Source organism: Thermobia domestica, chromosome 13 (genome assembly GCF_964235325.1).
Source record: "Thermobia domestica chromosome 13, izTheDome1.hap1.1, whole genome shotgun sequence".
NCBI classification, from domain to species: domain Eukaryota; kingdom Metazoa; phylum Arthropoda; class Insecta; order Zygentoma; family Lepismatidae; genus Thermobia; species Thermobia domestica.
Genome location: NC_137466.1, coordinates 64,180,617 through 64,203,306, shown reverse-complemented (window position 1 = coordinate 64,203,306; position 22,690 = coordinate 64,180,617). Strand labels below are relative to the sequence as shown.

General features: G+C 35.7%; 1 protein-coding gene across 1 annotated transcript in view; it reads right to left on the bottom strand.

Annotated features, from left to right (window-relative positions):
- Positions 1-22,690, bottom strand: part of D12 (YEATS domain containing 2 homolog D12) — a 77,342-nt gene that overhangs the window by 12,479 nt on the left and 42,173 nt on the right. The window contains exons 8-12 of the mRNA XM_081735826.1: positions 17,165-17,342; positions 15,503-15,632; positions 9,851-10,018; positions 7,010-7,203; positions 2,884-2,954 (exon numbers count right to left, since the gene is read on the bottom strand). Of these exons, the coding sequence (XP_081591952.1) occupies positions 2,884-2,954; positions 7,010-7,203; positions 9,851-10,018; positions 15,503-15,632; positions 17,165-17,342 (741 nt within the window). The remainder of the gene's footprint in view (positions 1-2,883; positions 2,955-7,009; positions 7,204-9,850; positions 10,019-15,502; positions 15,633-17,164; positions 17,343-22,690) is intronic.

Below are 22,690 nucleotides of genomic sequence, written 5' to 3'. Positions count from 1 at the left end.
AAAAAAAAAAAAATCACACGAACCTGTGGGGAAAAGTGCATATATCAGAAAACGGTAGTCCAAAAATGTGTGTGTGTGAGTGAGAGAGAGAGAGAGAAAATACATTTCAACACGTGTTATTTCGAACACGAATAACTGTAGAAGAGCGGTTCGTATCAGCATAAAGGAAGTCACACATACGCCAAAAATGCATATTTCAGCATGCGCAGTGGGTGTGTAAGGATTCCCTACAGGACGGAATTCTCAGATATGTTGGTTCAAAGTAGGCGCAAGGTACAAAGTAGGCAAAGTTGGCAACAGTGGACACGGAATGCTTCCACAGTGGACACGGAATGCTTCGGCAGGAAGTTTGAAGTGTTAGGGACCATTAGCTTCACGTTCCTCGTATTCGGAATATTTTCTCAAGGTATATTTCAGTTTTTTCAGGTATAAGCGTGAGACAAAACAACGCATTATTCCGAAGACGAGAGACCGTGGCATTGGCGATCCCTAATATTTCCGACTTCTGATCGAAGCACATTCCGTGTTCACTGCTATCAAGGCTTACCTTTTTCTTACTTCGGGCACACTTTAAATTCAGAGTATGTTTGAGAATTTTGTTGGGACATCAGGGTATCTACTAAAATTCCAAAATGAAATTTCGTGACCTTTTCTTTACCAAACCATAATATTTCAAAAAATTCTCAAGAGTGAATTTGGATACGAATTGGGCCGAATTTTCATGCATGCGATAGAAGTATGCTTTGCTTGCAATTTGGTAACGTCTAAAGCCGACCATAGACATTTTTGGTAGTTAATTTTTACGTTTTATAGAACAAAATTTTCCAGTTTGTACTTATATTTGTACAGATATATAAATCGTGACCCAAAAACTAGAATTCGTGACTTTTTCTTGGCTTTCATGATCATTTTCTGATTTCGTGACTTTTTCGTGACTTTCGTGACCGATAGATACCCTGGACATGCCTGGAATATGTCCTGTAGAGAATTCCATGTACACCCACTTCACACTGCTGAAATATGTAGTTTTGGATGGCGTATGAGTGACATCCTTTACGTGGATATAGATTACCACTCCATAGTTTCTTGAATTGAAACTATCGTGTTGGAATGAAGCTTTTCCACGATTTTGGACGGCCTTAGATCTAACTATGCACTTCCGCCATACGTCCATATCAACCTTTTTTCTTCTTATTTTGATGTGAGGAATCATCTCTTACAATTTGTCGATATTAGGGATGACCAATTCCGGAATTTTTAATTTCCGGAATCTGGAAAGTAAAATCGAACAAATTCCGCAATATATATAGGGTGTTTCAAAACAACACCGACAATGTTTGGGAGGTGATTCCTGACACCAAGATAAGAACAAAAGTATAGACCAACTTGGGTGCACAAACGCTTCCTTTCAGTTATAGGCTGCCGAAAACATAAAAACTTTAAAAGTCCATAGCTCCAAAACTATGGGACCTACTGTGGTTGGATCAAGACTTCACTTAAGAAGTAGTGTGTGTCCTATCCAAATGCCCATGTTTCAGAATCCTGTGGTACTTTCGCAACAATTTTTATATAGGTTGATGAATACCTCAAATTATTTGCTTGTAGCCAAATTCCCTCTATAAAAATTGTTGCGGAAGTACCACAGGATTCTGAAACATTGATATTTGGATAGGGCAGATATTAGTTCCTCAGTGAAGTCTTGACCCGCCTACGGTAGGTCCCATAGTATGGGAGCTACACACATTTAAAGTTCATTTTTTCCTTGTTTTCGGCAGCCAATAACTCCGAAAGGAAGCATTTGTGCACCCAGGTTGGCCTATACTTTTTGTCTTATCTTGGTGTAAGGAATTACCTTCCAAACTTCGTCGGTGTTGTTTTGAAACACCCAGTGAAACACTTCCCTCTCTACATAAAGAAGGAATGACTAGCAAAACAGAAATGGAGAAGTTACGGATTACTGAATAAAAACATTTCGAACTCACAATAAAGCTTTTAAGTACAATTAGGCTACACCTGGTCCATAGGTAATAATTAGAAATCCATGAACCGCAAAAGGCAATCCTAGATACACTTATTATTATTTAGTATTTCGCGCTTGTATTATTATTATTATTATTATTCTACTACTACTACTATTATTACTACTACTACTACTACTACTACTACTACTACTACTACTACTACTACTACTACTACTACTACTACTACTACTACTACTACTACTACTACTACTACTACTACTACTACTACTACTACTACTACTACTACTACTACTACTACTACTACTACTACTACTACTACTACTACTACTACTACTACTACTACTACTACTACTACTACTACTACTACTACTACTACTACTACTACTACTACTACTACTACTACTACTACTACTACTACTACTACTACTACTACTACTACTACTACTACTACTACTACTACTACTACTACTAATAATAATAATAATAATAATAATAATAATAATAATAATAATAATAATGTTATGAATGGAGTTTTTGAAGTACAAGGTTCTCTGTTTTTCATTTACTTAAAATTAATTTTGTTTGTGCAATTTCTTTAAAATTTGCCAAAAGTAGTTTCTGTAAAATGGTAATTTTGAGAAAAATCCAGGTTTCTGCCTAAATTCCAGGCTTTTTCCAAGTACAAGTGTACAGTTTAGGCTATTTCCAAATTTTGGAGGTTTACCAGATCAGTAGATATTCCCTATTGTGGATATTTGTATTACAAAGATTTATAAGCTTCATATTCTAGTGGAAAATGGTAATACATTACGACTAACTGTATTTTCTTATTCTCAATGCTGTTACATTACTTCTATTTTTATTACAGAAACATAATTCAGATATAAGAAAAACGACGTACCTGTTTCCACATCGACTCCAAGCTTTGCATAAAGATCTACGTATAATGTCTTCTGCCAATAACTTCACAGCCTGTAACAACATATATTGAGTATGTAGCAGGATGTAATGTAATAAAAAACAAATGAAAATAGAATGGATCTTACAAAAAGTGCCATCATTACATTCAAAATGATCTGACCCAACTAATTCTTAAACGGATTCGTATGCACTGTCAAGTTTAACTGCATGCATGAATGTAGATATTTTCCAATAACATCTCCTAAGAATACACGTAAAAACCAAAATAAAGGGACAAAAATATGTAATTAACTATATACACCTTAATACTAAGAACATTCAAATGAAAACCTTCGAAGTGTGCTAATATTTAGGAACAGTTTTTGATTTAGCTGGAAGGTTGTAGCAATGATAGGTATGATAATGAGGAAAAATGTTTTTAGCCTGTTTAGTACGGTAATTTATTTTAGCCTTGGTAGTAATAGGGTAAAGTAAAATGGTGGCCAGTATTTGCTGATATTTATATGTAGTACAAACATTTCTTATCAAAAAATTTGATATTTATAAGTGAATCGTCTTCGGTATGGGAGATTCGGGTTCAATTCCCGGTGGGCGCTCATGCGGTTCGAATCCCACGTTAAGCTGTAAGTCCACATGCTATATAGATTCTTTGCTGAAAGGGATGCTAAACTTTAATCCAACCACAGATTCGTAAGTGATTCTACTTTCCTTTAGGTTATCTACGGGCCATAATTCGGAAATAAGTTTCTTTGTTTCTTCTGCGTATTGGATATAATTCAATAGCGGACTTTAATTAATTCAAACATAGAATTATTTCCCTTGAAAATTGTATTGAAAACACTGGTAAAAATCATGGATAATCGAGCTTTTGAACAACACATTTGGGTAATACGAAGTAATAGTTAGTGGCATCCCTGTTCACAAGATATTTTGTTATGCATATAAATTGAGTGCTTACACACAACTTATCACCATTACTTCCACCGAAACTTCCTCTAGGTCTCGGGCCTCGCCTGGACAAGCAGAAGCACTGTACATGTGCATTTTCTTTCTTGCTTCCTGTCGTACGCCAGGTTCTTTGGGTATGCACAGCTGCTGCAAATATTGGGGTTTCTGGCAAACGTTTTCTGCTAGGATTACGATTCGCATATACATTATTCTATACCCTCACGTCACTCGACTATGTTTCTGCTTTTGATTAGCAATATTGATCGTAGGAGGACAAGCATTGCTAGTTCTGTATATTTTGTGCTTGTGTTGCGTTTTTCATGTGAAGTGAACTGTTGTTTTATTGTTATACTATAGTGTGAAGCTGTACCTTTGCAAGTGAAGATCTGAAAAGTGATTGGCTTCAACGAAGTAACAATCTTATTTCTATGTAAATATGTTAGCAACTGATGACAGCGCAAACGGAGCCACAAACAAACTTGATGAATTATTATTATTTACCATTCTCGTATCTCGGTTGACTTGAGAGCAATGCTGCTCTCTGAAAGAGAGAGGACCTACCTCAAAGCTTTCAATAATAATAATAATAATAATAATAATAATAATAATAATAATAATAATAATAATAATAATAATAATAATAATAATAATAATAATAAAGACAACTAATAATTACACATGAACATTTCAGTCTACGTGGTGTGGTAGAATTTCTTGGCGTTTTGCGTGTTCTCTAAGAAATAAAATGTTCTGTTTCATCTGCATTACGTTTGGGGCAAAGGAGTCAATGTGATGTTTCTGATTTGGGTAATATCATAAAGAAAGCAGTAAACTATGATTCATCGAAATCTTTGCTACAAGTGAATCTCTCACATGTCAGGGAAAAACTCTTTCTTCTGTATTTGAAGGAATATTTCCGGATGTTCAAAATTATTTTATCGAAATAATTACCACTGCTCTAAAGAAAATATATAATTTGGAATTCAGGACTATTATTTTATATCAATTCAAGTTGACGGAACCTTAGAAGTCTCATGCAAAGTTCAAGTGAGCAAAATACAATATTTCGTTCTTGTGTAACGAATAGAATAGGAGAGAGATCTATAAGTCAGCGCTCACCACTTTGGCAAGGGATACCTGGTTCAATTTCAGGCCATGTGAGTTTGTGCACAGCAGATTTTCTCGGTATTCACTCATTTCTTTCCACATTCATCTTCCTCCAATTGTTTCATAATCATTCACTTTCATTAACCATCCGTCCCCTTCTAGCCTAAAGAGTATAACCGTAGAGGCTCGAGGCTCTGTTTCATTAACAAATAAGTAGTAGCACGAGATTTTCGCACTAAGAATTTGAAAATTTCGCGTTTCGTTTTTCATACTTCGCGTTTTGTCGCATTTTCCAAATAAAGTTTCGCATTTTGAAGCTCTTGCGGAAAAGAATTCCCTGATATTATTACAATTGTTTCTTTTATTCATAGATCACTATAAAAATAAACCATTAATTACCTAAAAACAACATACACTGAATATTTCACTTGACATTGTCAATTTCACTTATAGAAAATTATTTAAAAAAAAAAATCAAACTGAAGGAAAATCAGTAACTAAACTTACTATGAGTAGGGAAGTTTTGCTGTCTCCTGAAAACAGATAGGCACAAGTTACATTTAAGCATTAAACATGTTATATGTTTCCACATTTTATTCCTTCATTTTGTATGTTTGTCACTTATCACCAGTGCATACTTGAAAAAACACAATTAGCATTACTTGTTGGAAGCCACACATATGTAAATACATTTAGAACAAAATTCAATCAATCATCACTTCGGAACTTCACATCCAGCTGCGTTGGTGATAGCTAACGTGCAACGTGTTCCCTGTAGCCGTGTCTGAATCACCGTTCATGCCACGTTCTAGCATTCCGTCAGTAAAAAACTAGCGTTTTTAAAGTGATGTAAATGTATTTTTAAAATTTCGCGTAGTTAGAAATTTCGCGCAAAACTGCCAATTTCGCGTTTTATCGCGCAACGGAAACCCATGAAAACACATACAGAATATTATAAATCGTCAAGAAACTGAATATTACTTAATTCTGATGCATTTCGTTTTATCGCGCATTGCGAAAAACTCGTGCCTCTACAAATAAGCTGTTTCATTAACAAAAGTTGCATTTCTTTCTTATCGTTCTTTGAGACTGGTTATAATATATTGAAATTCAAAGTGTTGTAATCTCTGAAGACATGATGCGTAATGCAGTTACTAGAATATGTCATTTGCATGCTTACAGCAATTTGCGACCATCATTCTCTATTCATCACCGCAGTTGTGTACGAAGAATTTTATCAAGGAGAGTTCAAATTCGTTAACTATGATGTTATGCGACTTTTGTATAAAAAATATCTTAATAGTGTGCAGTACTATGAAGTTACTGTAAAGTTATCACAACTACATCTACAACGGACTACTTAATTTATTGTTCAACTTGATCTAAAGTCTTTGCTAAATCTCACTCAACTTATCAATTTAACTTCAGAAACCTTTTATCTTTTATGTACATTGCTAGGTAAGTATTTGTAAATTCATTTCGTCATTCTTTAAGAAAAAATAAATAAATAAATACACGATAGACTAGAATCCTTCAACCATCACATCACATTCCTTTGAATTGCACGAGCCTTCCTGGTTACATGAACGAAGACGTCATTGTCCTATCGAAACTGTTGGAACACACTTCTCGACGTAAATTGTAAACGTGAACAGCAAGTGAAGTGCATCGCCACAGCAACCACTATTGAAGGCTAAGATTCCTCAGAGGCCACAGAAACCACTACAGCGACCGAATTTATCTTTTTTGTTGTATATTCTGTGATTTTTCTTTTTCGTAACGAGAAAATCATCATCTATTGTTACGTACCACTTGAAACTATTTTCACCGCAGCTAACGCAGCGTTGTACTGTGATATTCGAGGTTGTGTTTTTATATTCCATGCTCCCGCTATTCGTCCAAAGCATTCAGGTTACAATGCTATTATTACCTAAAGCTACGAACTTCCATTGTGACCCAATATTATGCATGTAAATTAGAGTATGAAGTACGCATCCATGTTCATTAATTTATATTAAATGGAAAAAAAAGTGATACTCAAATTAAATTACCTCACATATAACACGCTCCGCTGCAGGAAACAATACACCAGGAACTATTTCTTCAACTTTTAAATTAATTCCAATTTCTCTTGCTGTTTCATTAACAAATAAGCACGGTGACTGCAATTCCGGCTCTACTTCCATCAGTATCATTTTACCCTTACTTCTTTGACTAGATTCTTCCTTGCTAACCTTCTCTGTTTCTAAAAGTAAATAAATAAATAATATAACTGTAAGGAATCCTTACTAATTAAAGAGAGAAACGATGAACAGGAAAAACGGAATATTATATTCCTGGTGGACGTTAATGTCAGCACAGTTAGAATGGAAGGGGTGAGGAGAGGGAGGGAGGGAAAGATATTTTATTTGCTACTCACTGCACAAGATGTTCTGTTCTAGAGCGAGGTTCCACAGTCATGAAGTGTAAACAAAACAAAGCATTGCTGAGGTAGATAATTCATTTCCATAAAAACGAGGGTGGGAATTTCAGACATTTTCATTGATTAGATATACTAACAAGGGAAGTATCAATGAGCTCATATCGAAACCTAGCATATAATTTCACTCAGAGGAAGGAATCCCACAGAAAGACCACACACAAAAAAGCAGCTGCATTTTTGAAGTGGAATTAACCAAAATGGCAGATTGAAATGTCGCGTATCCAAGTCGATAATTGCACAATACGTTCAATACCACCCCTTGTAAACTGCCTGTTAATAATAAAAAGTCAATAACAACAATGTGGGTACATACTATACCTAAGGGGAAGTCGTACGGTAAGGTGAACCTTGACGGCAGCCATCTTGAATTCAGGTCAAGTTTTTTAAATAGGAATAGGACAATATGATACATGATTTTGGGCTAGAATTTAAGCAGAAAAAACAATGGTAGCAATAGTCTTAAGATACGTGCATTTGGTAAAAAGTTACAGGCATACAGTAAGAAGTATCATTTATAACACATTGCAAAGGTTTGAATTACGAGATAAAATTAAGTACGCATCACCGCATTCAAGACGTCCCAGATCTGCAATTTCAAAGAAAATTAAAACATCGAGTCGAACAGCAACTTGAGACCCGACTACGTCCATTCATCGTATTGCCAAGAAGTTGGAAATCGGGCAATATACTATATCCTGCCTGAAAGTACACAAACTGAGAATCATAGCCAGAGAAAGGATGAACTCTCTGGATTATGTTGAAGACTATGAAGAGCGAGCGAAGATAGTGTATCATAAAGTATACCACATACAAGAGGCAAGTTCATCATCGAGGGTGAGATATATACATTTAATCACTGAGATACCCCAACAACTTGACCGTAAGTTTGTACATATATAAAGCCATAGTCAACAGAAATATGAATTTTAAAAAAATCATTGTAGAAGTTTCCCCAAAAGTTACAGCATGGCAAGTCCTTGACGAAAAGTGGAATGTATTTGAACCTCTAATTACAACTGGTACCCATGAATTGTCACATATAGTTTGAATTTTTGAAAGCTCGATAGCTTTCTTCTATTCGTAAACTTCATGGTTTTGATGACATTCTATTTTGGCTTGATTTGACAACCTACTATTATGTCAAGAAGAACAATCCATCTAATGTTCCATGGGTAAGAGGAGTTGCTGAGTTCTGGTCAGCCTGTAACACTATGTACTCGCTCCTCAAGGGAAAATCGAAAAGTTTTTGAGGTTTTAAGATCGCTTCGGAAAAGAATTGATTCTGAAATCGCTGCTGAAATGAGATAGTGTAGAATGAAGGCCAACAGAAACCTTAGCTTGGGTTTATAGGACTATGATCGCTATTGTCAACAGGAAGTAGGTGCGCACTTTACCCCCATTTTTCACATTTCTTTTGTACCTTTTGTACTATTGATAAAGAACTAATTCAATATGTGCCTATATTTCCTGTTCACCCTTCTGAAATATACACATATGTAATTACATGTAGTCATAGTAACCTATATATGGAAATATTTTTATATTTACATGGAGTCTACAAGGGACATGCGACATTTTATTTCGGAGGGGCCAACTGCTTTGAATTCGATGAGAGAGAGAGAGACAGACGGATTGAGAGACAGAGAACGAGAATGAAAATTCGCAGCTCATTCCTCGATACTCTTTAATATTTTTGTATTCTCTCCCGTATTTTGGAAATAAGCACTTGTTGACTGCAACAAGCCAGAAACGGAAATTTAATAAATAATTATACCATTATCTGAGACAGTATTTTTTAGTTAATTTTTAATACATATGGGCAGTCACTCCGAAGTCTATTCAATGAATAGATAAGCATGACGTACTTCCAATGTTATTTTTCCATTAGGTTCCGAAGATATTGGCTACATATGTAATTTATCATCATGAAGGAGGAACTGAAATTTTGTTTAAATTTCTCTAAAAAGAAGCTTGAAAAAGTAAAGGATTAAAGGTTAAAAATAAACAAACAAAAAATACTTAGCAAACATATTTGTCTAAAAATAAATCTGAAACATACAACCAATCTATCATTTCCTTACCTAACAATCATAGTGTTTGCAACCGAGAACGTAACTTTTGGTACCTTGCGCTTTCGCTGATATCAGAAATTACATTACATAACTCTTTTCATATTAACTTTAGGAAGAAAAAAATTAAACCTACTTAAGACTGAGTTATTTTTATCAAATTACAACTGGCAGCGCAGAAACCTTAAACATACCTGATCAATCTTTAAGATGATTTAAATAATAAAACAGATTTTGTGAATATGGATTTCAAAATAATATTAGGATATTTTCTCATTTAGGAATTATCTTGTATTGTTTTCCTATCATCTTCACACAAATGAACTTGTGAAATCTCTTACTTTTGTCAGCAGAAGTTAACCCTACGACATCGATTTCCTCATCTTCCTCACTTTCAATAGCATTCTCTGTATCTTGAATAGACTCGATCATCGAAGTTGGTTCCGAATATGTGTTGAAATATTGGAAAATTGACGTTTCTTGTATTTCAGGTACTCCACTTGAACCACCTGTAACAAAGAACCAAACAAAAGGTATTGCATTAAACATTATAAAAAATATGGTACATGGACTAACTTTTCATTTGTAATGCCAAGCACAACAATGGAAAGAGAATATGGGAAAAAGTTGCTTCCGTATCTTTGACATATTCCAAACTCAAGCAATAGGGGCCGCGATGGCTCAGTGGTAGAGCGTTCACGGGGTGTGTGGGTTTCTTGGTTACATTTCTAGCTCTCGCCAAGTGGCCTTTGTGGTAGACAAACATAGTGTGGTGAGTTCTCTCGTCTCTTCATTTCACTATTTCGTCCATATCACAATTACCCTTAGCCTCAGCAGATGACGTGATGCGTTCAACAAACGAAATAACTACATAAATAAATAAATAATCAAATAAAAGTAATAAGACCTACTGGGATGCCTCACAGAAACTACACGTAATGTTTAATTGAATTCTGTTTTATTTTAAACAGTTATCGTTAAACATTTATTAATGGGGTCAATTCACCTTTTGTCCTGATTGATTCCAAACACCAAGCAATAGGGGAGAGGATATTTTTACATTAAAATAAATTGCCTGATTTTTTTTTTTTTTTTAAACTACATATGTCATGAAACATATTTTTAAAGATGGATTAAATTCAAACATAGCAATGTGGACATTTGAGAAGCCTCTCCAAGAGTATATGCCATTTAAAAAAAAAAAAAAAAAAATCAAAATAGAATGCTTTTTCCGTGGAAAATTATTTTGTTATCCCACTGTGTATATGCGAAAACTTCCAAGTTGGGGACAAATTACTTCGTTGTTAACTGTAGGTTGCTGGTCGTACAGAGATTAATTGGCTTCCATATAGACGACTCTAGAATGTTCTTTCATCTATGACAGTCCTTCCATCACCGGTTGTATTCTACGTGAAACCGGACTCTTGGCGACTGCCCAACAACGCACTGTTTGTTGGAGATTTATTTTCAAGTGTACAATAGGTATTTTATTCCCCTCCTCTTAGGACGCTTTTCTGAGGCCAGAAACTGTGCGCACTTCACGAGAAGGAAAGGTAATGTTTCAGAAATCCAAAGATCCAGTAATCCATCGGTCTGGTATATGCCTAAACTCTTCATTGGGATATAAGTAGGAAACTGCACGAATCCTAGTGCGATAGCTTACATCCATCTAAAGAATAACGTCAGCGATTATTTTTCTGCGTGACTTGACGCCATGTCCTGATGCAGTTTCACCCAGTTAGTACCCGCACCATACAGTATGAATGATTTTGTTATTGTAAATCGGTCAAAATATGTTCGTGGAAATACGCTGGATTGAATTTCATATTGGTAACATGACGTAGCTTTAACTAACTTTCCCCTCTAACAAAATCGAACAGAATCCAGCCACAATCATGAAACTGTGTGGATAATTTTCGGTATACCGACGAACGAAATTACTTTCCCTTTTTGCATCGATACTTACGTGCTGAAGTTAATTTATATTCATTTGTTATAAAAAGGAAAAGTTTAATTTTCATTTTGTGGAAATCAATTCAGAATAATGCAAATTTTCACTTATAATTGAGAGAGTGAGCGCAACAGTGGTCTAACCCACATTTTTAAGAATGGAGAAAAATCAAGTTAAACTTGAACACATGTGTTCTTTTTACAATATATTATTTTACAATATAATGTATGACACATTCAACCACTTGCGGTTGCTTTAGGTATATTGTACAAAAAGCACATGTGTTTAACTTTATCTTGATTTTTCTCCATTTTTAAAATATGTGGGTTAGACCACTGTTGCGCTCACCCCCTCAATTCACGAAAAACATTCTCAGAACACAAATAGTGTAAAGAAACGAAAGTTTCTATTTTAAGAGAGGCCAGTTAGCTATTATTGGCAATTGTGTACGTGCTGTTATTAAGTACAGCCATGTAACCTCTAAAAAAAGGTCAATTGAAACTCTATATAAACAGTGGTTTACCTAACGAAACCATCTTATTCTTAAATCTCATTCTTGGCAAGCTTGCTAGATCTCTTGGGATATCATCGCCTTCTGTCTTTTGCAAGGCTAATTAGAAGATGCGAGAATGGTGCGACGAAGTCTCTTGAATTTAAATAAAAAAAAAAAATACTCAATGTCAATTTTTTTTTTTTTCTCTTTGTTAGTTTAATACATGCTCGTGTTACAGCTAATTGGGTTACCTCCCAATACTAACAGAAACGTAGTCTTTAGATTATTCAATAATCATGTTTTAGGATTTTAGGTTATTATGAATTAAAACTGACATGTCAATACATAAAGTAAATTACTTATTATTATTTAACACCTTACATTGATTTATATTTTATCATGTTTTAAACAACTGCTCCACTGTATTACCGGTAATTTGACAGGTTAAATGATTTATCATGATTAATATCATCACTAATGTGTTTTCTCAATGTCAATAAGTCAATCATTTACTACTTTTACAGCCATATTTATTCATATTTGTCAATTCCTTTCACGACAATTACTGGTCAATTATTACACGTCAGTACGTAATTAATCGGTTCTTCCCACAGTTCGTCAGATATATCCACGCCTCGTCTACGGTGACAACAAACTTCCACCCATCTGCTATGTGGTGCTCGTACAGTTTTCTGCAGGTGGTTCTCTCTTGCACGACATGGCTGACTTTCAGCGCATGAACATTCACTTTAAAGGCCACTTGAGACGAGAACTTTTGTAAATGGCATGATGGATCGTTGGTTGGGTCACAAGTACCACCTTGTGGTAATGATTTCTTCGATTACATCAATATCTTAATTTCGCGCAACAGCGGTGGTTGGTTGGTCCCTTTTCACCACTGAGGATGTATGAAACGTGGACCTACAGTTTAAAGTGAGATCCGAATCACCCTAATGCGTTCAAATTGAACTTGGGATCATGTGCACAAATGGTACACGTGCTAGTTACTACATGAAGAGGGCTTTACTGGGGTGCGTTGCTGATATGACTTAGTAGGAGATTCAAGTCCAGGTGTAGTCGTGCTGCATATCATCGCACTATGGCATTCACAGTGAAGCGTTCAAATGCAAATGCACGTTCTTCGCACTATTTAACTATGCTGGAGCAATTGATGTGAGCATCGGACAAAGAATTGGTCCACTTTCTGGGTCATTACACTTAACGACTACTTTGTTAGCACACATATCACACGCTATTGCCTCAGCATTGTACTTTCACGTTTCTGAGCTGCGCCTGCTTCGCATTTTGCATGTATGAAAACCTGTTTCTATATTTCCACATACTGGGAATGCTGTATGTAGTTTTAATATTTTACACTTATTTAGCTAATTTTAATTTTAACTACGTATATTTTTAATTGAATTTCACTACTTTTTTCTTAAAAAAAAAGTCCTGCGTCTTTTGTTTCGATTAGTTTTTAATACTTAACCGTTCGTTATTGGCAATCTTGCAAATCCTTATTTTCGCGATCATTCTTATCCTTTATCTTCTGGGTTGCGTCTCGTTTGTCGAAGCCAGTTAGTTCATGCTAGAACAGACGCATGCTATTTTCGTCTGAAATACTGAAATATATTTTCAATTTTAAGAAGTGGAACCCTTCTGGTTTTTAAATATCAAAATTATTTTCCGAAGAACCTTTTCAATAATCAAAGCTAAAGTTATACTATACAAATAAATTGTGTTTATAATTTATTTAAAACAGTACAAAACTAATTTCTTTTATCTTATAAAGCTACCTTTAAAAAAATATGAAAGAAAAAGAACGAAGCTTTCGAGATCACATTTAAATTTTTGTTGAAAATTTCTTCCAGTAACTTCTGATCGTGATTGCCCTCGATCACTCGTGATCATCTGTTTCAGATCGGACGTTAGTTACATTTGAGGCACGGACTGCAAATGGAAATGCTTTTCATCAAATTTTTGTCCATCCAGGTGTATTTAAATTGTCTCATACGAGATATATTGAGTATTTCCACAATGTCCAACATGATAGATTATTATCAATGAGTGTTATTACTTGGTCATAAGCAACGAAGCAGATTTATCGGAACGTTCCCGGTGTTTTGGACTGCGGAAACGACTTGAGGCTATGGCACTATCTCAATAAATGGGAAATAACTTTTCAGTACCTACTTCTTTAATGGTTTCCTCTTTTCGATAAAGAAATAAAAAACGAGAGAAAGAGAGAATGAAAATGCACTCACGGAATGAAAATGCATTTTCGGAATTTCACTTCGATTTCCTTAAACTGAACGAATCCATATAGAATTCGCAGTGAACGATGTTTGACTGTAATTTTTCAGTATCTTATCTGTTACATATGATCATTCAAATCACAATGCCACCAGCTGCCTAACGCTTGAACTTCTGTTACAACCCAATACTTATCTTTATTGTCAAAATACACAACTCATTGTATATATTAACAGAAAGAATAACTTAGTATAATTTACTGAAGTACAGACTCTGATTACAAAGTGGAAGAACATTTTACTAGTGATTTGGTATTTCATAATACTGAAACCACTACATTTTGTTGTTTTTATCAAGATTTTAGCGGATTTTATTTTTATTTATTTATTTTTCAATTTGGTGTTTTATCAATTTAACCATGACATCTTACTCTAATGTTTGTAATAATGTCAGCTGTAGTGAAATATCCAGATAATTCAAGACGCATTTAGAAAGCAAGTTAAGAAAGTGCTGCAAGATGGCCCGACTAGTCACAGCTGGACACGCTTGCGCAGGAGTGGATGAGGAACAAGTTGCCATAACATGGTGCCAGAGCGCAGTTGTATGAAGTCAATAGTGAGAACTGTGGTAAAGCAAACATGGCCGACCACACACAGTTTCCCGCTGAGTGCGAGGTACACGTGGTGATCAGGTTTCTCTATGCTAAGAAGCTGTCGGCGTCTGAGGTAAACCTACAGTTGTGTGAAATGTATGGAACGGATGTCATGAGTGAAGGCATGGTCAGAGGATATTGCAGACAACTGACACAAGGCCACACCAATGAGCACGACGAACACCGTAGTGGCCTACCACGGCTGACTGTGATACCTTGACCATTCTTCCTACAGCCCTGACCCCGCATTCAAAGACTTCCTTCTACCTGTGCCAACTGGACAACATTTCGACAGCGCAGCTCAGTTGTAGACGGTTGTGATATTCTGGTTTCTACCCTAGGTGGCAGAATTCTTTGACACAGGGATACAAAAGCTGGTGCCGCGTTACGACAATGCCTGAACAATGATGATGCATGCTGAACAGTAGATTATATATATCACTAAGTCCATAGTAATAGTCATTTTCTTCTGATGTTCGTCTTTCATCGGAACTTACTTTCTGGATACGCCTCGTATAATAAACGTTTCTGCTTTCACCCTCAATAATGAAGCATGACATTTTAATTAATTATTGATTTCAACTTCAATATAAGAATTTACATAGCATATAGGAGAAACAAAACTACAAAATTAAAAGTCACACCTGAAATCACAGCCAAAGGTATGTATCCATGCATTCTTGCCCACAAGAATATTTCTTTCGCTGACCAGATTTCATCATTTGTAAAATTATGCTTAATTAATATTCTCTCAACAGTCTTGGCTCTCAACCACTGAAAATAAATTAAGTAAACAAAATTATTATACTTAACACAGTTCATCGATATAGGTTTAGTCACTTTACACTTACACAAAGCGTGTTATAACTATGCAATATACTCAATTCATTTTGTTACTTATAATAATACAAACATAGTGATATGCTGAAATTAATGAGTTCACCATGAAAATCGACAGGCAGATTAAATAGGGCAAGAACCTATCAAACTTTCAGAAGTATTTTTACAGTCATGTCCTCAACGTAAGCCTTTAAAATGTTGGAGCATAAATTTACATTAATAGCAACGTATTAATGAATTGAGAAACCAAGATTCCTATATCTCGATATACAAAATAACAAGTCCTGAGTAAGCGAGTGAATGACTGACAGACTCATCAACGTCCAGGCCAAACCGCTTCAGCTAGAAACTTGAAATTTGAACAGGGCATAGATTTTTTTGTGTCAGGTAGCACTGTGGAAAGACTTTCGGAAATTCGACGAGAAAGAGGAGAAAATAGTGGCAATTACAATGTCCATATCGTGGAATCTCTCAAGGGTAGAGATAAGAAATTTGCTATATGGATTTCCCATTTGGAATAATTAGACAGGTGTTTCAGCGTTTATATATATATAATCTCTAGAAAAGAAGAAAAGCGAGGGAACGAAAAAAGGATGGGGTTACAACTGTTATAACAAGATGACCATATCTCGAGATCCTTTAAGCTTAGAGACATAAAATTTGGCATTTAGACCTTTTATTTACAACAATTAAAATAAAATGATTTTCCAGGTCGAGAGAACGTTCAAGGTACTTCAAATAGTCACAGTGAGCAGAGGGACGATTCCAAAATTCACCGAAAAAGCGCTACGAGAAATTGCCATTGTGGAAGGATCGGTGTTTCAGCGTTTTTTGATATTTTCCTTATAAAGGGAAGATACGTAAGAAAGAAAAAAAAAAAAAAAAAAAAGGAGTTACAATATTTGTAGTATGATGACCATATCTCGAAATCCCTTAACAGATTTAATGACGCACTCAAGATAAGATTAAACACATTCAGCATACAGGTTGCACTATTCAGAGAGCTAAGTTAGTATCTGAGCTAATATGTAGAAAGTGTCGGTATAAAATAGAAACATTGGGCCATGTAGTACGTGAGTGTTTTGCCCATAAACCGAAGCGAATACACTGTCATGATGAAACAGAAATCAGAAGGCTAGTAACAAAATACTCTTTAAATGAGTGCAGCTGGAAGAAGTATTATCTGTGGGACGACCTTTTTCTTAATTCTTGCATTGCCCACGTTTTTTCTCTTTCAAGGCTAACTTTTGAAATATCTCTTTAAAACGTAAACCTGAATAGGAAAATTAATACAACGGGGCATGCGTGTTGAAAAGAATAAACATATCATTTTACTTGACAAATTTAACATGAATTTCCAAATATTTTTTCTTCTCATAATCATCTATCAAAATTCCAAGCTCATCTGCACACTAACGGCAAAACTAAACATCAACTTTACATTGGCCAATATGTATTCTTCTTACCTCGGCAGCCCTCTGTTTTCCTATGTTCCATTGCATGAAATCTGACTCACTTGGTGCTGCATATGGATGTACAATTCTGTATCCCTGTTTTGAAGCCTTCGGAGTTATTAGTGGTAAACGACGTACCAGGTACTTCACAGCTTCTTCCGTTTTATGAAACTTGCTTGGACCAAATAGCCTTAAAAAACACCCATTATTAGTAAAGTATAGTTTTTTAACTGTATTTCTGATATTAATACAACGAACCTGAACTAAATATTGACCTCAGTTGTAGAGAAAATGTCCAACTTCTGAACGTAATCAATTTACGCAGTAATGTTAGCACAATGCTATATCTGCATGGGCACACAGGTAAGCAATTAAATTGAGCGAGTGGATAAATTAAAAGGTTTTACTGTATTACGCATGCAGCTTCCACAGATAATAGCTGAAGAAACTACGATAATGAACACTGGATACAATGATTTATCATATTCTGAGCTCAAATGAACATTAGAACGATTTCATAGGGTGTCTACTGAGTTTTATTTTTAAAATTCCAGTATATTTCCAGTATATTCAGTATAACTATCAGCAAAATTTCTGTACCTAATACAATGATTTTTTAAAAGTTCTTTAGGAATAATTACACTCTTGATTTCAGGTTTGTAATTGTTTTACCATCAAAAGAATATTTTAATTTTAACAAATTTAGTTAACCTTGATTTTTTAAAATACAATGAATTTTTAACATTTTTAAAGAGCCTGCCAACTTTCCTCACAGCCCTCCACTCCACCCATCGCTTTAAATGTTTAATTACAAAATGTATACAGCTCTTGCTTTGGAAAAATGTACAATCTCAATGGATACAAAATTGTTTCTAACAATTTTAAAAAGTATTGTTGACAAATTACCGGTTTCATGATTTTTCCAGTATGTGGATCAAAATTCCAGTATATTTCCAGTATCAAAATTAAATTCCAGTATAATTCAAGTGTTTCCAGTATTTCCAGTATCAGTAAACACCGTGTTTCAGTACAAATAAAATCTGACCTATTTTCATTAACATTCAAGAACAAAGGAGGTTAGAGCTTTTAATCTTACTGCAGTGTAAAACGAATTGTTTTGACACACAAAGAGTACAGGGTTAAATTACTCTTAACTTGTCTATATACGTGTGCAGGACAGGAACACATATCTGTGACATCTGTGAATATCCACCATATTTGCCAGACTTATTACGTTGCGATTATGACCTCATACCAAAGCTGAAAGAGCCATTGCGTGGAACATGCTTTCGAACATGTGAAAACTGCCACAGCAGTCACGCGTGAGATCCGAAGATTCGCTCAAGGCGAGGCCATGGGTAGGCCTATTCGGCGTCTTGCACAGCGTTGGCAGTGTATGATGGATTCTTTGGGAGACTACTTTGAGGGACTCTAAAATGTCATAGTTACGTGTTTCTTCCCTGTACTATTGTGCACCGTTGCAACTGACAATAAAACACGTATGAAACGACATTTTTTTTTTTTTTTTGTCGTGCTATATCTTTATGGTGGTCTGTGTGTTCATCTCCCTTCATGTAATGTTCACGTATGAACTAACTCTCTATTTGCGTATTTCAGAATTTCTTTATTCGTTACCATTTTCGAGAAAAAAAATAGTTGCCATGACTTTTGCAATGACCCTTGTATCTCTCTCTCTCTATACATATATATATATATATATACACTCGTATATATGTATTAGTTTAACGTTCGATAATAATGTACCGAGGCAAATGGGGACTGTGATGATGAGACGGATGATAATGATAGAATTATGAAAATGGAAGGAAACTGGAAAATTTACGAAAATCCCAGGAACATTGTGTTTGTCCACTACAAAACCTGCTTGGTGGAGCTGGCATCGAACCAGGGATCTTACACGCCAGAAAAGAGTGCTCTACCATTGAGTCACCGCGAGCTCCTCTACTATTTCCAATTTAAGTAGAGATAAGAAGGGAGCTGGATCTTATTGTTCAGACACTGAACCCACATCATTAAACGCTTCTAGTTACATAGAACTGGCTTTGTCTCGTGGGGACAAACATTCAAACCGGAAATGTTTGATGATTCATTTCTACCGCTTCCAGTTTAAATCAAGGTTAAGAGAGAAGATAAAACTTATTGTTAATCAGAAACAGTAGATTTCTAGCACTTCCGGTCTTACTAGAGATGGGAGTCGATATGGAATCTCTTCTTGCGAAGCTCAATCCATATAAAAAGTTTCTCGCTATCTCTTACAGTTTTTTGCTCTTTGGTGATCAAACGCCGAAACCGGAAATGGTTCATTTCTACCACTTTCTGTTTGAATAGAAGGTAGAATGAATACGAAATTTATTCTTGGCACAATGAATTCCTAACAAATGCCGTTCCTCGCTGTCTCTTACCTCATTGCTCAAACTGATGGACGGACATAGCCGTTCTATGAAGACTTGCCACACTTACACGTAGCACAGTTTGGAAATCTCAGACACGTTTACATGCATCAAGTTGGCGCGAATGAAACGTTTGCCCCAGATGCGACATTTCTTAAGGAAGGAAACCAGACCCACAAAATCTGGATAATCAAAATAGTCGCTGTCTACAACCATACACTTTTGGCATCAATCAGCCAGCGACTGGATTTCGTAGCGAAAAAAGACTGAAGTCTTCAACCGTACGTTGCACCACCCGATCATCAGGGAAGTGATCGAGGTGCCGGAAGAGATATCGAAGAAATACTGTGAGTGAGGCAGGGTTTCATATTGCAATTCATAGAAAGCCTGCACCGTCCTTGCGCGACAGTATTGTCATGCAACATGAGAACACCGTTCCGCTCAATATTGTTGGATGCTTGCAGACAAGTTTGCGGTGCGGTCAAAGCAGACATGTTATTCGCAACTAAATAATACAAACCCCATTGATTAATCGACTGTAGAGTATGGTTGAAGTAAATCGTACACTTAAAATTAAACAAGAATAATGGATGTAGTCAATGTATAATCCACTTTCTGTGCGTGTTTACAATTCTAATTCATATCTACTAACTTCTCTAAACCGGCCAAAAAGATACACTTGTAAGGATTAGTCCTGAAACAATACAGGAGAAAAAAAAAAAAATTGACTTTGTATATTAACAAAGACGACCGAATTTTCCCAGAAATCTACAGCAGATGACAGTTCGTACGAGCTGAAAAATATAAAAATGTGTTTCTTATATTCTTTCACTAGCTATCTCGTTTGTATTGTTTCATTTATGTACGGACTTAAATATTGCTTGCCATGACGATCTTAACATCATCAACTGATCGAACATCAATTTTAAAATATATAGAGAAAAAAATGCGAGATGTACTAGTCGTTTTACTTCCACAAGAGATGCAGAAACTATCAGGATTCATATATATACATATTTGCGTAAGAAATACTTTCAATTAGAGAGAGAAATAAGAATACCAATTTCAGCTTCAACCTGTGTTTTCGCACTAGTAAATTTTTAATCTAATGATTTCCTCCCCTATCTCTTCATTTGAAAGTACATACATGCCTCATGTAATCCCTGCCAGTTTTATTATTATTTCACGGAATCTTGTTGGAATTCGACCAATCATAACAGCGGAGTAGTTTCTCAATTACTTCAAAATTCACGCCTGCCGCTAACGAGCTCAATCGTCTTGAACATCCTGCGGAAGGAGCAACTAATGATAAGAAGTTAATTCAATTCTATGACGGCCAAAATGTAACTGTATCCATGGAATCACCGGTAGCGTCTTTTTTATTATTATTATTTTTTTCCTTAAGTAAGGTGTGCCTATGTAGTTAGATACAAAGTTTTTGCCCCACATGTGTCATCAGTTCAAGTAGTCTACGTAGTACCTGGCATGATATGGGAGACAGGGCCGGGACTTGAATCCCATCTCGGTTTCAGAAACGTCTCGGATTGGGTTGGACTCTTCCAGGTTGTTGTCAAACCGTGGGATACAGTACCTGGTGGTATTGGCACCTCTTGACATCACTGCGGAGAAGGGAGTTTGCCTTAAACGCTCCGGTGCTGACAGAGGTAAGCCGGTAGAGTCCTACTCGCTAAAGGAATTCCCTGCACTAGTAGATGAGTTTCAGCCCGTAATGATGATGAGGTATTCCATTTTCTCTTTCTTGGGAGGTCTTACAGTATGGACATAAAATGAATTCTCTAATTTTATTTCTACGTTTTTGTCTGGTAGGTTGTTTTTTTACTGGAAGTGGATGATTATGAAGAAATTCGTGGAATAAGAATGGAAGAGAATCCCGAGAAAATACACGAACACGATGCTGCCACCACAAGTTCATAAGGTATGGAATCAAACTAGGGTTCCTCATATCAGATATGAACGTTCTACCATTGCGCCACCGTGGCTCTAGTAGAAATCCGAAATTCTAACGCAGTTTCAAATACGGGGTTATTACCTACTATTTTCAATATCTTTAATTAGTATTGTAAACTCATAATTATTTCCTTGAAATAGTTATAGACCATCTCCTAAACACTATAATCAGTTAATGATTTGCAACACTCTTTCTTTAGAATATTCCAGTTCCTTCCACATACGTTCTCCCCTTAATTTGACGAAGGAAGAAATCGTGTTATTTCACTGCTTTATTTGATATTAAGCAAAATTTACTGCACCTAAAATACATGCAATGTTATTCACACCAACCTATACATGTATGTTTTTTTCTTCTTTTTTTTAAAATAAATATTCACATCTTTTAGTCGAGTGTTGTGATACATAATCATTCAATCATGATTCATAACTTAATACAATGATTTACACCTGTTTTTATCAATCCTACATACTGATCACAATAAAGAATTACTGAAGTTCATTAACATTCGTCATGGCAAAACGGTCAGCGTTTGGTGAGGGAAATTTTAGTTTTATTAGCACTGGAAGCTGATGTGATTCGGATCCCACATTAAATTGTAGGTCCACGCTTTATACAGGTTCATGCTACAAATCCTCAATCTCCCAAACAACCAACTAATCAAAAATTCAAATACAATGCGATTCAAATATCACCAAACTCTGAACTGAAAACATAATAATTCAAAACCGTGAAAATATTTATACAAGTATTGTTGCTTGCGATACTTACGAGGAATCTTGGAAAACATTTGCAATCATCAATCAATAACGCCGAGTGACGTGTAGGTACTTGAGTTAACAAGAAATTAAATGCACGGACGAAGGAAATTCGGCCCGCCATACGTCTTTCGCAAGAATAGGAGTTGCTTTGGTAGAAGCTTATTATGCAACAAAATCCCTCTGACCTTGTGAAATATTTTCGCGACACAATAATTAGCAACTTCAAGGGGGCGAATTGTGGGGCCATTTGTTTTCGACAACTGTAAATTCATACATGTGCGTTGTCATGATCACTGGGTTCGTGACAGTGCTTAGAGAAAATGTACGCTAAGCAAGGCTGGACAAGGAGCCATATGTCAAACATGAGCATGGTGAAATATTCCACGAATTCTTCAAC